Here is a 17,393-nt window from a genome sequence, read left to right on the forward strand (position 1 = left end):
GTCGTATTTGAAGAAAAACAATTTAGAAGGTTAAAAAAAAATGTAAGGTCGTGTATAATTAATGTGATGGAAGAAATTCAGCATTATTAACTCAAATAGCCATGTAAACTTAACCTCCACAGTTCAATTCCGCCTCTAAACACGTCATATGCTGAAGTTAGCCGTCAGCTGTTAATTAAAAAAATTACCATAAAAAAATGCTTCTAAAAATTTTCACTTGCAATTTTTATTAATTTTCATATGTGGAATTTTTTAATTTAATTTCTTTTATAATAATTGCATTATTATAAAATTTAAAAATAATTTTTAATGTTTTCCAACTTCAGTGTCATAAAATAATAAAATTTCACAAGATTGTCAATTTGGCGGTTCCGACTTAATGTATTTATATATATCATGATATAACAAAATTTTATAGTTAAAAATTTCGAAAAATTTATAAATTTATTTAAATAAAAAATAAATCAACATTAAATCACATGTTAGAGTTTAATATTTTTGCCCATTAGCTTAGAATTTTTATCATCAGTTGGCGTGACAGTCTAGACGCTCGGTCTCTACAAATACAAGGTTTTTTTCCGATCTGCAATAAAATAATTTACAACGTGGTTGTGCTTATAAGCTATAAAGACTTTATATATATATATATATACCATATCATATCATTCTTTTAGATCTACAATTTTGCCATGACAATCTGTGGATCCTAGTTAAATTTATTATTGTTATGAACATGAATTTGTATAGTAAAAATTTAATATGTATTTATAATCATAAATTAATATCCATGATTCGGTGCGTAAATAATGACCTTTAATTTGATATCAACGTGTTGCAACATTATTATTTATAATGACAATGATATTGATGTTCAAAATGACTAATATCTAAAATGACGTGGTAAAAAAATTAGATTCAGTTACAAATTTGGAAGACATAGTGAAAGGTTTGTATTTCTTTAAGATAATAATTATAATAATATATATTTTTTTTAATTAAATAAATGAAATAACCCAATCGATTCGTTTGCCGGGACTCTAGTCATTGATTCTGGTATAAGTCAATTAACAAAAATTCGGAAACATGACCTTGATCAGATTTGTTATTTAATTATATTCTTTGTACAAAATTTAAATAATTATGTATTTATTGCGATAAAGTTAAAAATCATTTTAAGAACATTAATGTGATAAGAATGTATTAAATTTATTTTATCAGCGTGCATTGAGTTCGACCTCAATATTTCATGTGTCGGTTGTTCATTACACGATCGAAAATTTATCTTGATTAAATTATACAGTTATAAAAATTGTGATAATATACTAAAGGAAAAATAATTAATTTTATTTCAATCGTTACTACTTTTCATTAATTTTTTTTTTTATTACGGGTTGTTAAATTATGGATTTTCTTAATAGTAGACATCGATTATTGAAATAAGAAATATCTTAACATAAATTTATTTATACAAATAGAATGGCAGAAGGTAAGAATACAGATGAAGCTTGGAGAAAATCTAAGACAGACGACAGAAATGCTCTTTTCAATCCAGATACTACCACAAGTTCTGAAGATTCCAATTCTACATCTTTAGCAGATATTTTTGATACTGCTTTCACATCAACAGTGGATCCTACTCCTCAAAGATGTCCTGCTGGTAAAAAAAAATGTTTAATATTATTCAATTAAAAACATTGATTATCGTTAATATTGTTTTACCGATCAATTGGAGTGACTTTGACTTTTTTTAAGTAATTAAAAATATACTTTTTTGATAATATTATATGCATTTCATAAAACTCTTTGTCTGCTGTTTTTAGTGTGATAAATTACATCTCTACGATTTTGAACTATCTATTGATTTCGTGTATAAAGAAAGTATTTTTAATATCTTAATGCTATTTTTAAAGACGTAGAATGTTACGCTGACAGATCAAAGTTATCTCGATTGGGAGAATTATTTTTAATCAACGTTAATTTATATTAAGGAGTGAAGTTACAGTTACAGAAATGGAGTATGAGCATTTGTTTGCTGAAAGTGATATAGAAGAAGCTGATTCACAAAATCGCGTAGACTCATTTGTAAATCAACCTCAACATTCAACGTCGTCCAATAATCTCGTGTTTGCGTCATATAGATCATCGTCAACTCCAATAACTGATTCACGATATTGGCGAGGGGTTCGTGTAAATAATTGTAATATGTGTCGAACAAGATCACGAAGAGATCCAGTAACACAGCCGCTAGATAATATATGTGATGAGAGACTCTGTGCTCATTATCGTCGTAAGAGAATATTATATGATAGAGAATTACCAACGAAGCATAAAACCAAGAAAAATGAACCTCATAAAATAGATAACAATCAACAAGTCAGTAACTTGAGTATCGCTGGACCGTCAAGGCTTATTGATACTCCAGTTGACTACAGGTATTTTTACAACTATATTATTTTTAATAAAAATAGGGTCCGGAATTTCGTCACCATTCAAATGACTGTCTATATGTTTAACCTTAAATTTAAACAAATGAAATAAGGTCAACTTTCGTGACCTAATTATTTTTATTATTATTATTTTTTTAATTCTACATGAGTATTTTTTACATTTTGAATAGAATAAAAAAATCCGGTTTTAATGTTTAATGTTATAAGAAATTATTTATAATTTTATTTTCATTGAAAGGATCTAGTAGTCAAATAAAATTTAGCAATCTTAACATCGCTACTGCTATATAATTTATATTTTCAGCATTATCACGGTGCTTCGAAAAAGATAACACTACAATAGACTTTAAACCGATATCTCTTAAATATTCCTAGCATAACCGGGTCAGCCAACCACATCATTGATACAATAGACGACAACTCCAACAAAGTGACAAGACAAGTATCCAATGAAAGGTCTTCGTCCCAGTCTAGTGCTGCTTCTACTCAAATTTTACCAAGCGTTTCTCATCAAACAACTAGTAAAGGTAATGTTATTATCCGGCTATCAGTTTCATTGATTATGTCACCAAATCAATATTGTTTAATTAAATTTTAATAATTTTTTAGATCATGATGATATTCCTTCAGCGCCAGATTTGCAATTAGATTGGTCTTCAAGTAGTGAAAGCGATGACGAAGATGGATCAATTCAAGTTCTTGAGACTGTTAATTGCAGCAATAAACAAGTATGTAAATTAATAGTATAAATATATACATTTTATTAAATAACTGTTACAAAAATTAGTGCTTCAAGTATCTGTTAATTCAAGCAGAGATATTAATATATTTACATTTTTTTTTTTAGCATTTATTATTTTTCTCATAATTACCTAAATAATCATGAGTAATACATTTTTTTTAAAGACCACAAATCAAGACAATGAACCAAGTGATCGAACAGTGACTATTGTGGATTTAACTGCTGAGTCTGATGATGAAAATCATAGTCATTCAACTGCAACGAATTCCACGTCACCACAAGCTCAAGAGATTACATCTCTTAGGTATTATTATATTTGTATATATGATACAATATTTATAACGAATAATATAAATTTCTGGTATCTTAGGAATAATCACTGTGTTCACCAGCCACCCGAGCACTCTCGTACAATTCCTGGTGGTGTTCCTTATCATCGATATCCATATCAAGGCATTTACATATAGAACTACTTACAATTTTTATAAGAAATTTTTTTCATATTATGTTATTTTTATAGATTATTATTATATTTTACTGTAAAATTAATACGATAAGTGTAGATAGACGGCTAATTTTTTTTCTATTTACCAGGGACAAGAATGCATCCTATGTACCAACGCATGTGGTATATTCAGCAACGTGCACTAGAAACTCAACGTCGTCGACTTTATCAACGATCATCAGTACACACGTGAGACTTTATATCAATTTTTAATTCTTTATTAATTACTAGTTAATAAATTTATACATTAAATATTTTTACTCCACCAGTAGTTGCACTCCAAATGCTCACATGTATCAACCGGGTCGATTTGTAACAGACGAAAATTCTAGCCCAAGCAGTCTTCCTCAAATGTGCTGTACAGCAAATGATAGTGGAAATCACGTAGATAATTTTTCTCAACATTCTGTCCTACCACCTCCTCAACAACCTACAGTGTACAGTCACCCAGAAGCCAGTGGACCTGAGTCTTTAGTAACAAATAGTAACTATTTGATTTCAAATAATATTTTACAAATTGATTTTTTACATAAAATTTGTGACCTTGTGGGTCTATAATAAGGCTCCAATAATTAATATTTAAGCTCGGGTAGGATAAATCAATAATTTTATGTATTTTGTTTTACCAGGAACAAGAATCTTTCCATCTTCAAGACTGGTCAGTTGAATTATTTATTAATAACTTTAAAACTGTCAGTTATTAAATTTTTATTATTTTATAGGTGGATGCAGTGCATGCTGGAATGGAAGCTTCCCCACCTGATCCTATGCAACCAATGCCTGTTCATCAACATGTGCATCATCATATGTACCACTGGCCCCCGCCGATAGGTAGACCTCATCTTGCTCGTATGCCACACGTGCATATTATATCACCACATATGGTAAGATAATATTTAGTTAACAATTGATTAATTGTCCAATAAATTAATATTGTTTTATTTATTGTTAAAATTTTATTTGTTTTCAGCAAAATAATGTACCACCTGATATGATACCTACGTATCCAGTACCTCTGCCGGACTTTGTTTTTCAAACAAGGCATATGAATACAGGCTTTGAAAATTACATGCGTATTGTTGATTTGCGACGAATGTCTCACATAAGTTGTGGTGCCACACAAGAGTCTATTGAAAACCACACGTTTCCCCATAAATACAAACGTGTAAGTATTATTCAATTGTCATGTTAAACTTAATTGCATAAATTATCACCAGATATTTTTTAATAAATAAAATTTTTTTCCGTGTTTCATAAATATCAGGTTAAAAAGGTGGAAAATGGAGAAGATGCTATTGAAAAATGTACAATATGTTTGTCGGAATTTGAGGATTTTGAAAGTGTCCGAAGACTTCCGTGTATGCATTTATTCCACATAGACTGCGTGGATCAATGGCTATGTACTAACAAACGATGTCCAATTTGTCGGGTTGATATTGAAACCTACTTTCAGAAAGAACTTACAGCAACCGTATAGCTTAAGGTCGGTAATGTTTTCTTATAATTATCGTATATTAATTAATATCCTATTTATTTATTATATGCCAACATATTATTAACGGTCTTACACTCAATGGGTTTATCAAACTTTATTCAATACATGACAGAACAGTTTTATATAGAGAACAAAGAAAATTGTATTGAATCAAAATTTACAACGTAGTATTTATATTAAATTTATAATAATCCTAAAATTATTTAACTCATTGGCGTATTCAGAAATTATAATTTGTAAATATTATATGTAAATAGTTTTATAGCTAAAATTCAATAAAAATAACTGGTCAATGCAGTAATATTCGCCAAAAACGAATGCATCGCTATTTAATATTAATAATAATTTTACTATAAAGTCTATAATTAAGACTGCAATTGGATTTATTTATTTTGAATTGAGAAATTAAATTTACAGTGTATTACTATTAGATAATACTAGTAGTTGTCTAAAAAGTATACAATAAAAATATTTGCGTATAATTAGAATTATTGAATCATATCCTATTGAAATAACTTTAACAATTTATAAGTCCCACTAAAAAGTTTTTGCACATCATTTTCTTGATTTCACCGATGGTGCTATAATAAATATCTATAGCAATGTTGCTATAAAAATGATACAAAGTACGTAATATTGTTTCAAGATAAGTACATAGTAGTAATCACAAACGTAAAACTAACAGTAATACTAATCGTAATTATAATGTTAATCATGCAAATAATTGTAAAAACCGTATATTATAAAGGAATATTTTTTTTTTTTTTTTTTTTTTTGTGAAAAAACTTGTCATTAAAACTATTTAGTCTTTATATCAATAACTAGAAAATAGTGTGTTAAATTATATGAATCTTATTTTATGGATAATTTTGTAATTAAATTTATTTTAATTGTTTTGTCTTAATGGAATCATTGTTATTTTATTGAAAATTAGACCTTTTAAAAATTTTCAAATAAAAAATAATATGTAGCTAAAATAGAAATGATAATAAATTTTTTCATAATTAAGGATTTTGAAATCAAAAAAACCATGATACATTCATTACTTGTGACGAAATAAAAATTGTTAATTATATAGATATCGTGGCAATAATTTCGGCTTCATAATTAGTTTTGTAGATAATTTTTTGTAAAAGAATTTAAGAATGATTATTCGGTAAATTTTTTTATTAATTTATTTGATCATTGGACATTTTTTTAATTTTTCAACAAAATAAAAAACTATGGACAAATGAATTATTTATATCAATTCAATTAACTGCCAAATAAATTTGTGTGATATTGAAATTTTAATTTTTCTGAAAATTTATTGTAATTATTAGCCTAAAATGTTAATTATTGGCTAATCCTATAATAAATGAAAAAAAAAAAAACTAGTTCTTGATTTATCTCAATATATAAATTTGTAAAATATTTTGAAGCATTTCAATAAATAGTATAAAACAAAAAAAAATAATAATCAACAATAAATTGAGGTGCTGCATTTCTTACGGACTATGTAGATACTAGATTTGTACATTCAGTACGACTAAAGGTTGAATCATCTGTAATGTAGGCAAAATAATGAAATAATTACTATTATTGAATAATTTTATAACTATTAATAATTTATAAGTCTTTCTATATTGTAAATATTACAGTAAATAATATACGAATATTAGTTGTATTGATTTACTATTAGAGTGTACGAGCCGCGTAAAAATTATTAAAAAAAATTTACGTATTAAAAATGAATAAAAACAAACATAAATGTACAGTCGTTTTATTTATTATTAATTTATTTTATAACCATAGCTTCCATCTATTTAAAAATAGCTATAATTTAATCTATTTAATAATAATTATCATTAATATGTTATTTGAATCATCCGGTTTTGTATTTATATTATTTTTAATCGCACGTTATAATCATAACTGAAAATGCATTTATGACATTTTGTGTCCTCGCGTGAAGTTGCAATCACGATTCACTTAAGTTAATGGAATTACCCGAGTTGTCATTTTTATTACAAATCACTCAGTTCCAGGATTAGTATCGTGATAATAAAAATTCAATAGTCCGTTATAATTTATTACATGAAAACTTAAGTAATTAATTTAATTTTAATAATTAAAAAAGCATTAATGAATCATTAAAATAAATAAGTCTATTATTAAATTATAGTTATAACAGGATTATTTAATAAATGTATTAAATGTAATTGAAATATTTCTGCACTACGTGTAGTTATGATTCAGTCATCCTGACCTTGAATGTGGATATGATTATTATAAAAAAGGTTTTTTTAGTGGACCACGAAATATAAGTGTAAGTGTAATTAGCCGATCAAGTATCGATTAATGATCCGATTCCCAGTACAGCATGGAAACGCTTCTAGATATAAAGAGAATGTAGTCAGTATGATCATCGACAGTCTTCTTTCGTCGTAGTGATCTCGAGGCTGTGCCGCGCAGCTGACTAGTTTATTTTATTTAAATTTTCTAACTCGCATCCAGATTTATCAATAAATAAAAAGGTATTATCTACAATTTATTATATTTTTTTGTTCTTCTCATTACCATATTCAATAATGTACAAATATTATTTTATCTAATAAATCATTTCCTCCTAATTCAAGAAACTACTTTTAAATAGATTATGTCGTTCGATACAAAAGAAACATTTGTTTTATTTTAAAAGTGAATTATGTCTTGTACATTGAATAGACAAGACTTTAAATTAATTTTGTTTTAAATAATATATTTTTTAAATTTCATGTAATAAGTATTAATAATTGATAGATTAATTATATGTGTTTATAGAAATCACTAAGCTAGTACAAAAAAAAAATAATAATAAAATTGCTGCAGTGATAGAATTGTTTATACACGTGGTAATGATTTATGATTATTTAATATATTTTATTCAGCGAACGTCTCGATTTTATTGATATAAAAACCTTCCGATATGAAAATCGAAAACTGAAAATTTAAAATAAAAAAAAACAAGTTTTTAATCAGATATAATTACAAAAATTTAATTTGAAATAAATATTCTTGATTTGAAATTGAATAAACAAAATAATTATGAATTATTTCCTTTTAAAATACCAAAGTGTGTGCTGTGTAAACAAAATCTAGTACGATTCTAAAACAAATCGAGTGATTTGAAGAGTTCTTGCAGATATCGAAGTTTATTTAGATTTTAAATCTGATAGAAACTTGAGATCAATCGGCCATGTAGTTTTCAAGAAGTTTAAAGTTCAACTGTACTAATAAATTTAATTTAGCTTTTGGTAGAAATAACTTTTACATATCTGATCTGAAGAACTTGAATATATGTAAATTCAGTGTTGACAAATATTTTCGATTTCTGCAAGAACCAATCAGGTTAACGTGTTTTAGAAGTTGCAACTAATAAATGTTTATTTTTGTCAATCCTTAATTAATATTCCGTTCTTGTATAACTTTGGAATGAATTAAGTCGATCATTTCAATTGAGACAGAGGGATCAAAATTTTTGAAAACTTTGGAATTTTATAATTTGTAATTTCTGTTATGAAAAAAATTTTTTTTTTTTAAATTTTTTTTAATTAGTCCGTTATCATATCGAATTAAAGCGTTCAATAGAACTTTAATTAATAGTTTTTTAAAAGATTTTTTGATAACAGGTGTTAGTCAAAAAAATAATTATTACTTTTTCATAAAATAAGACCATGAATATTATTATATTCATTGTGTGTATAATGAAAAAAACAAAATTATTCAATCGATTCAATCGTATTAAAAATATCAAGGAAAAAGTCACTCAAGATTGAACTTGTTTTTTTTTCTGTCTATTTCTTTTCCTTTGTGTTATTATTTCCTCATTATGAAAAAAAAAATTGAAATAAATCGAAGGGATTCCCAAATGATGTTTACGAATGACAGAATTTTAAACGCTCCATTATAATTTGTAATCGGAAGTTGAGGCAGTTGAGCGTGGACATTATTATTGTTAGAGAATAAGAAATATTAAAAAATGTATACATTAAAATTTGTTCATTACATCAGTAAACAATTCGGTGGTTACATGGCCTTCACATACAATTATTTTTCTCTTGAGGATATGAGGCATCAAATTAACACCTGAAACTTATGTCCTTCAAAATTCCCAGGAACTTTGAACCATAAAATTTATTTCTGCAAGATTCTTTTTTAATATTTGATCGATTTTTTTATATATAGAAAATGAACGTGCACCCCAGATGGCTTTTCCATTTGATCCTAACTCTGTTAATCATCAACTCAACCCAATCTCAGGGTAAGTACGCTGCAAAATTATTTCTTGGAATCATACATCGTCATCAAATGTAGATCTAACGAGGTCAAGGATTTTTTACACGCAAAAGGCACGGGCTCAATACTCAATGATAGTATGACGTATAAATGACTTTAGACAGATCAAGTGAATTGAAGCCTGGATGATGAAATTTAATTCATACTCAACTTGTTTACCTTTTTTATTATCATCAACATCATCATCATCATCATCACAGAATTTCGTAGTTGAAGCATTTTTTCATGCGCAATTTATAAATTGTTAAAGACGTCATCGTCAATTATGTTACTAAATAAATATGAGTATTGTAAACCTTCGCTCCTCACAATAGTTTACATTTTTTATTTAAGAAGCTTTCTACTAACGAACTTCATTGTCATTTTTTTTTTAATATAATAATGATCGAAATTTTTTCTATTAATCATTTAAAAATTTCCATGTACGGTTAAAATAGTTGAAAGTAATAAAAATTTATTCATTAATAAAAAAACAAAAAAACCGCTTTTGTCTTTAATTATGACAAAATTGTTAGAGGTTCTAGAAAATCCATTTATTAATTATATATAAAAAAATAAAGCACTATTATTAAGAAATATAGAGTTATCAACACCCATAAATTCAATTATCATGCTATTATTTTTTTTTTTTTATTGCTGCTTACGTTATTAAACTTTTGATTTTTTTATATTTTAATTAGAACTATATCAAAACTTTTTAATGATACTTAGAATTTACCCATTTAACCGTTTCCTATGGAAAGTCCATTCAGTATTATAACTATTAATTAAAATTCAATTAATACTTGTTTATAAATATTAATGGTCGAATCATATAAATAAATTTTTCTGTTATAAGATGTTACTACTTATGTTGTCATTTTAATAACTTTTTTTTAAGAAAAAAAAATCTTCTAAATAAAGTAAATCTGGCTATTGAAAAATGAGAATTATTGTAAATTTTCATTTTTAATTTCCTGCTTTGAAAATTAATATAATTTTAAAAAGAAGCAAGTTATTGGTTTCGGTTCGATATTGAGAATGCGAGTTTTCATTAGATCTCAGAACTTTAAGGTTCTAGGAAGACGTTCCAACTATTTCCGGCTGGATGTTCGGCCGCGCGCGCGTGTTGTGTGTGTAGATGAGCGTATGTATATATGTGTATGTAAATAAAATCTTTTTATACGATATTTTCAAAACAAAACTCCGATCGAGGTGAGTGATACGGTCTTCGAAAGTGTTCATTGAGACTTCAATCTAATTAGATTTTGCAGGCAATCAGTCGAGCCGTTTTTGAAGATATTCAAATAATAAAAAACAAAAAGAAAATTTTTTAAGTTTTTTTTTTAAACTTTCAAAGTATTTGACTAATCAACTTGATACATCAGAGACACTTTTTTTTTACTTCAAGAATCGGGTCAAATGTCGTAAAGAAAATTAAAATCAAATGACACTTTTAAAAGTTATAACCATTGAAAAATTTTAAATGATCTTTTTTTTTTATATAATTTTTAAAATTTCCACTCAAAGAGCTCAAAAATCAATCAATGGTAACATTTGTGAGTTTATCAGGAAGATAAAGTGTGATAAGTTCCAGGGGTGACCTAGAAATCAACTGCTTTTTTGATTTTTTTTTACTATGATTTACATATTTCGGTAAAGAAGCTTCTCTAGTATTTACTGTTATTTTCTTCTAATGGTTGAAATTTTATCCATTATTAATAAAGTAAAGTAAATAAAAATTCCAATTAAAAAAAAAATAAGGTACAAAAATAGGTTTTATTACTAATTTATGATTTGTCGGTCTGTAGAAATATCATTAATATAATCTTTAATGACTTAAAATTTTTATTTATTTTGGAAATTCCATATATCTATCGAAAAATATAAAATTGTTAACAAATGTAAATTAATTTTTTTAGAATCATCTTATTGATTTCTAATCTTTTTATATTTTAATCCAAATTAGATTAAAAATTTTTAACTTCCCGCTTAGAAAATTAAAAATTTTCGGAAGCTTCCCCGAATGTTTCCGCGATGTCTGCGGTGTGTGTGTGTGTATGTGTGTGTGTGTGTGTGTGTGCGTGTGTGTGTGCGTGTGTGCGTGTGTGTGTGTGTGTGTGTGTGTGGCCGTATGTAAACTGCTTATAACTTTTGAACCGTTTGACCGATTGGAACTAAAGTAATATCAATGAGTTTGGACTGGTAGATTCCGAAAAATCCCAAAAAAAAGAAAAAAAATAATTTTTTTAAATTTGGTTTTTTGAGTAACTTTTAAACGGCTTTCTCGCATGGAGAAATATATTATGTCACATATATAATATATATGCCGCATATGTTTACGCAAAAAAAATATTTTTCACATAGATGCTGACATATATGTGAGATTCATGCCAAAATATATGTTGACATATATGTAAGCATACACTGAAAAAAAATTTCTTAGTTTAAGAATATCTTTATTCAAAACAAGAAGGTGAAATTCTTCAAAATTATTTGCTTTATTCAAAATAAATTTTTTTCTGTGTATCTAGACAATTAGATGCGCGGATATATGTTAATATATGCGAATATATATATTTATAAATGCGAGTGTATATGTAGACATATATTTTATTATCTATTGCGGAATATGTTTGCATATATTTAGCGTAAAAAAAATATATGTGAAAATACATATTTGCATATATTTTTGACGTTTTTTCTGTTCCATGCGGGATTACCGATCGAGTCCAAGAACTAATCAGTTTAATTTACCATCAAAAAAATCATGTTGATTGCCGCCGGTCCGGTCAAAATCAGTTGATTTGTTCGTGAGAAATCATCGTAAAAAAAAAACTGAAAAAAAAAGTTTTTTTCTGAATTTCTATGAAATTTTTAGTCTGATCAGTTCGCACTCAAAGATTCTTTAAATAACTCACAAAACTGCGTTGAATGCCGTAAACCACGAGAAAATCGGTTCATTCGTCCAAAAGTTATTTCAATTTAAAAATCCAAAAAATAGTTTTCGATGAAACTTCTATAAGACTTTTGAGGTCGAAGAGCTCAAAACCGTAATGAGTGTAATTTTGAGCGCTTAAGTATGGAATTACCGTGAAGTCGTAGGGATGGCCTTTAGGATCAACCGTTTTCCTAATTTTTTTCATTGCTCGAAATTTGATCAATTAACAGTTTCCTATGGAGGTTCATTTAATAATTATGCATAAAAATTAAATTAATTTTAATTTATAAGTATTGATTGACATAAATTAATTTCTCCATCATATGCTTAACTAAATTTGTCATTTCGATAACAATTTTCATTAAAAAAAAAAATAAACACATCGTAAACGTATCCACAAATGAATATGATTAATAATAAATAATTTTTTCGATCACGTACGCATAATTATGAAAATATAATTACGTAACTTTGATTGATCCATAATTACGATTTATCGTTTACTGTGAGTAGTAATATAAATAAACTTGAGATAAAGAATGATTCATAAAAAATGAATGATTATTTTAGAAACAGATTGTACGAATCCAATCAATCTACCAGGAAAATGTATGAACATTAGAAGTTGTACACCGCTTCTTGATTTGCTCCGGACTTATGGTACTTCAGTGACTAATTTTTTACGGAATTCCCTGTGTGGATTTGATGGTCGAGACCCAAAAGTATGCTGCCCGACAAGTGAAAGTAATGTTAATGAGAACGGTAATGAATTCTCAACAACACCGTCACCAGAGCTCCCACTACGGAACACATCCTATGGCCCATTATTTGCTCCTCAATGTGGCCAATCTAATGGCCCAATTCCAAAGATCGTTGGAGGAGTCCCCGCAATACTTGGTAATCAATCTTTTGTTTTTATTTTTTTTATTTTAAAACTGCAATTTTATTTTTAAATTATTATCATTTGGTCCGCACTATGGACAATTAAATGCTCACCGACCATGTCGGAGGTCATTACTGAGACCTTCACGCACGTAGAAAAGAGTATATATGTCATAAATATTAATTTCTGGGAAAAAAAAAAAAAAAAAAAAAAAAAAACAATTCAACAACAAGCAAAAAATATTTCATGCTAAGAAAAATCAAAAATTTTTACATACCAACTTAGATGATGCTTTGAAATGTAAATATTGTGTTAATGACTAGTAACTATGTTAATTTAGATATTTGATTTATTATACCAATTAAATTTGTATAGGAGCCTGGCCTTGGATAGCTATATTGGGCTACCGATCATCTAAGCATCCGGATCAGCCATCATGGCTTTGTGGCGGAACTTTGATATCCTCCCGTCACGTTCTGACGGCTGCTCATTGCGTTTTTCTACGTCAAGACTTGTATGTTGTCCGTCTTGGTGATCTTAATCTCGACGATTCCGTTGACGATGGAGCCAATCCAGTTGATATTTTAATAGATAAAGCTACTCCTCACCCTGATTACAGTGATAATCATTATACCGATGATATTGCCATGATTAGGCTAGCACAGGATGTTCAATTTACTCGTAAGTATCATTGACCTTCCTGTTTTTAATAGAACCTATAATTATAAAAATTAAAAAATAATTTATTTAATTACAGCTAACTTGCAACCGATATGTTTGCCATTTGTAAAGGAACTTATTGGCAGAAATTTTGTTAACTCTATACCTTTCATTGCTGGTTGGGGCTCAATTTATTGGCGAGGACCATCTGCCAAAGCATTGCAGCAACTTCAATTGCCTGTAGTTGAACCAGAGACATGTGTTAATGCCTTCAAACGATTTAATACTGCGATTATTGATAATCGAGTTCTTTGCGCTGGTTTTGCTAAAGGCGGCAAAGATGCATGTCAGGTAAATTTTGCCGAAATTAATTTTATTATTTAAATGTCTATTTTATTATTCAACACAATTTTTTCAAAATTTTTAGGGAGACAGCGGTGGTCCTTTGATGTATCCACTTGGAAAATCATTTTACATTATCGGTGTTGTGTCTTACGGTTTTCGATGTGCTGAGCGCGGTATTCCTGGCGTGTATACCAAAGTCGGAGAATTTGCCGATTTTATAACATCTAATCTAGATTAAATGTGATTTATTCAGCTTAGATCTTAAATAGAAAATTCTTGAATGCTTAAATTTATATTGAGACTAAATTTTTATGAATTACTAAAAGTAATCATAAAAGTAATGAATAGGAATATAAATAAAAATAGTGTACTTAAATTTTAATATTCAAAAGTAATTTATTCTATTTTTAACACAATTTTCCATCAAAAATTTCATCTTTTAAATATTTATCGTTCATGGAATTGCAACTATTTTAATAATAAATCATTGACGACTGAACTATTCGTGGTAAGATATGCAAATTGACCATATTACTTATGGTCTTTTTGCGATTGTACTTATTAAATATATAAATATAAATTAAGTTTTCCGTATTCAGTAATTATGAATCATTTTTACTAGCTTTATACAAAGAAAAAGCTAAGCGTAAAATATGCTCAGACTCGGGAGTGGCATTTTAATTTTTTTGACATTTACATATGATACTCAAATTAGCAAATGTTCAACATTTTTTTAATTTTTTTCTTTTTCATTAATTAAATTGAAGCTAAAAAATTATTTTTGAAAATTTGCTCTAAAAGTTTTTCAAATATTTTACATCTAAAATTTTTCTTTTAATTTTCTTATAATTTTTTCAACAAAAAAAAATCATAAATATTGTCAGATGTCTGCGATTTTTAGTGCCAGCATTTCCATAACTGTTATTACTGTTTTAAATGGAATTCTTTCTATATAAACATTGGATATTGTAAGATTAAAATAATAAATATAACAAGTTAATTATTAAAATCACGATTTTACTGTTTGAAATAGTATTTATCATCGATTTTAGTATTTATTATTTACTGTAGTTTTTTTTTTTTTTTCCGTTTATACCTTGAAAAATGCTCATATTTTTTTATTTTATCACAACTCATGATGAAGTATTCATAAGTAAGGTAACCGCGCAATGTTGTACTTATTAGTCATCCACAGAAAATTTAAGCGTGGAATAAATATTACTAATAAAATATCTATGCAAAAAAATGTTCATAATTAAATTATTTCACTTACGAGTATAATTCTAAAACATTTCAACTGAAGCATTTTATAAACTACGGTACCTAATTAATAGAACTATCAAAAGTAAAAACTTTTCAAATATCCATGTATTTTAAAAATGACATTAAAATTAGCAGGCACTCGAAAATTTTTTAATTGTTTTTAAATAACAAACTAGATCCAGAAAATTATTTTCAAAAAATTGTATATATAATTTATTAGAGCTTCTAAAGATGGAATTTTTTAAATAAATTTTTCTCGATGTAATATTAGTTAAAAATTTTCTAAAAATTATCCGATGTCTCTCAATTGTAGCAACACATTTAAATATTAAAAATGCGTTAAAAAATGGAATAAAATAAAAAAAGCGCCACTTAGCTAAGTCTAACATGGGTAGGTAGATTTATTTAAAGAATGTAGAATAATTAATAATAAAGATGAAAATACGTGACTAAATACATTGTAATTACATTGATTAAAAATTTTTCAAATTTTCAAAGCCCTAGAAAAATTAAAAAAAAAATTAAAAAAAAGCCTACGAATTATAGTTTAAGGTAAAGATAATTGTTTAAGCGTTGAGATAAAGTCAATACATTTGAACTATATTTGACGGTAAAAATATTATTTTGATAAAATTAACAAAAATAAAAATTTTTCGAAAATGAAAAAAGTTTTCAATCACTCACAACTACGAAATGAACTAATCAATTTTGCTTATCTTCGAACTTGGTCTCGGTATTTTCATAGAATAAGTCCATAAAATTTTATAAAGATTGGTTGAGAACTGTGGGCGCAATCCTGCCTACATGGCCCGTTATATTACATATCTATACATAAATTTTTGAACCGGTGCTATTTTTCGGCATAACTGGACGAAATAAAACATATTATAACAACATTTTCTTTAAATTCCATGAGACCAGCTACAATAACTTAATTTATAAATAATCTTACCTAAAAAAATAATTAATAATCAGATTAAAAAATAACAATCATTATAAAAAGCTGAAAAAAGTTGGCAATTAAAATTAATTAATTAATTCTTAATCTTAGAATTTTTATTTTTAAGCATGCGTGTAATGGATGACATTAAATTTAGCTGTGACTTGACAATTTTTAAAATTTTCTTTAATAATAAATAAATTATTGCAAAAAAAAAAATTATTAAAAAAATGGACTTGTAGAAATTTAACAAAATTAAAAATGAAATTTTTTGAAAATAATTTTTTCGAACAAATTTTTTTGTTAAAAAAAATTAAGAAATTGTCAAAAGTGACAGCTAAATTAAATATCATGTGTAATGGTCATAATTAAAAATATAATACTGAAATTAGCGGTCAGCTGTCAATTTTAAAAATTTTTTTAACAAATTAATTACAATAAAAAAATGCTTCTAAAAATTTTCACTTGTAATTTTTATTAACTTTCACACGTGAAACTTTTTAATTAAATTTTTTTTTAATAATTTAATTGCTACAAAATTCTAAAAAAAATTTTAATATCTGTCAACTTCAGTCTTATTTAATAATATTAATTTCAATTTAATAATATTAATTTCAAGATGAATTAGTATGAAAATAAACTTAGCAGATAGTTGATAATTTTAAGAATTTTTGTAACAGATAAATTATGGCAAAAATAAAATTTATAAAAAAAATTGACATTTAGAAATTTAAAAAAACAACACATGCAATTTTTTAAAAATAATTTTTTGGAGCAAATTTATTTGTTAAAAAAAATTAAAAAATTGTCAAGTGACAGCTAGCTTTAATTTCATTGAATTATTTAATAATTATTGTTATTAGGTTGATAATTTAT

General features: G+C 26.5%; 2 protein-coding genes across 6 annotated transcripts; both read left to right on the forward strand.

Annotated features, from left to right (window-relative positions):
• Positions 1-423: 423 nt before the first annotated feature.
• Positions 424-6,943, forward strand: LOC141530468 (uncharacterized). 5 transcript variants are annotated; one of them, XM_074247572.1, is made up of 14 exons: positions 430-946; positions 1,476-1,657; positions 1,997-2,432; positions 2,823-2,974; positions 3,057-3,175; positions 3,354-3,493; positions 3,560-3,642; positions 3,784-3,883; positions 3,964-4,178; positions 4,324-4,352; positions 4,417-4,578; positions 4,665-4,859; positions 4,959-5,177; positions 5,302-6,943. In XM_074247572.1, the coding sequence occupies exons 2-13, from the start codon at positions 1,477-1,479 to the stop codon at positions 5,169-5,171; spliced, it is 2,025 nt and encodes a 674-aa protein (XP_074103673.1). In that variant the 5' UTR covers positions 430-946; position 1,476; the 3' UTR covers positions 5,172-5,177; positions 5,302-6,943. The 5 variants fall into 5 exon arrangements, with proteins under 5 accessions (XP_074103675.1, XP_074103673.1, XP_074103674.1 ...); XM_074247573.1 differs by having other exon boundaries at positions 5,307-6,943; XM_074247574.1 differs by having other exon boundaries at positions 424-946; positions 3,967-4,178; positions 4,959-6,943.
• A 608-nt stretch (positions 6,944-7,551) lies between these two features.
• Positions 7,552-16,031, forward strand: LOC141530469 (venom protease). The gene is made up of 6 exons (XM_074247577.1): positions 7,552-7,705; positions 9,396-9,471; positions 12,997-13,323; positions 13,685-13,990; positions 14,067-14,320; positions 14,397-16,031. The coding sequence occupies exons 2-6, from the start codon at positions 9,399-9,401 to the stop codon at positions 14,550-14,552; spliced, it is 1,116 nt and encodes a 371-aa protein (XP_074103678.1). The 5' UTR covers positions 7,552-7,705; positions 9,396-9,398; the 3' UTR covers positions 14,553-16,031.
• The last annotated feature ends 1,362 nt before the right edge of the window (positions 16,032-17,393 follow it).

This window comes from Cotesia typhae, unplaced genomic scaffold, assembly GCF_013202065.1.
Source record: "Cotesia typhae breed Kobodo isofemale line unplaced genomic scaffold, CoteBio_Ctyphae contig_5, whole genome shotgun sequence".
Classification (NCBI taxonomy): Eukaryota; Metazoa; Arthropoda; class Insecta; order Hymenoptera; family Braconidae; genus Cotesia; species Cotesia typhae.

Excerpts from the sequence above, each read along its gene's own strand:
- LOC141530468 (XM_074247572.1), top strand. The coding sequence starts at position 1,477 with ATGGCAGAAGGTAAGAATACAGATGAAGCTTGGAGAAAATCTAAGACA. Across the intron at positions 2,975-3,056 it reads TCATCAAACAACTAGTAAAG|ATCATGATGATATTCCTTCA; the intron begins GTAATGTTATTA and ends ATAATTTTTTAG. Across the intron at positions 4,579-4,664 it reads ATATTATATCACCACATATG|CAAAATAATGTACCACCTGA; the intron begins GTAAGATAATAT and ends ATTTGTTTTCAG.
- LOC141530469 (XM_074247577.1), top strand. The coding sequence starts at position 9,399 with ATGAACGTGCACCCCAGATGGCTTTTCCATTTGATCCTAACTCTGTTA. Across the intron at positions 13,991-14,066 it reads ACAGGATGTTCAATTTACTC|CTAACTTGCAACCGATATGT; the intron begins GTAAGTATCATT and ends ATTTAATTACAG. Across the intron at positions 14,321-14,396 it reads GCGGCAAAGATGCATGTCAG|GGAGACAGCGGTGGTCCTTT; the intron begins GTAAATTTTGCC and ends CAAAATTTTTAG.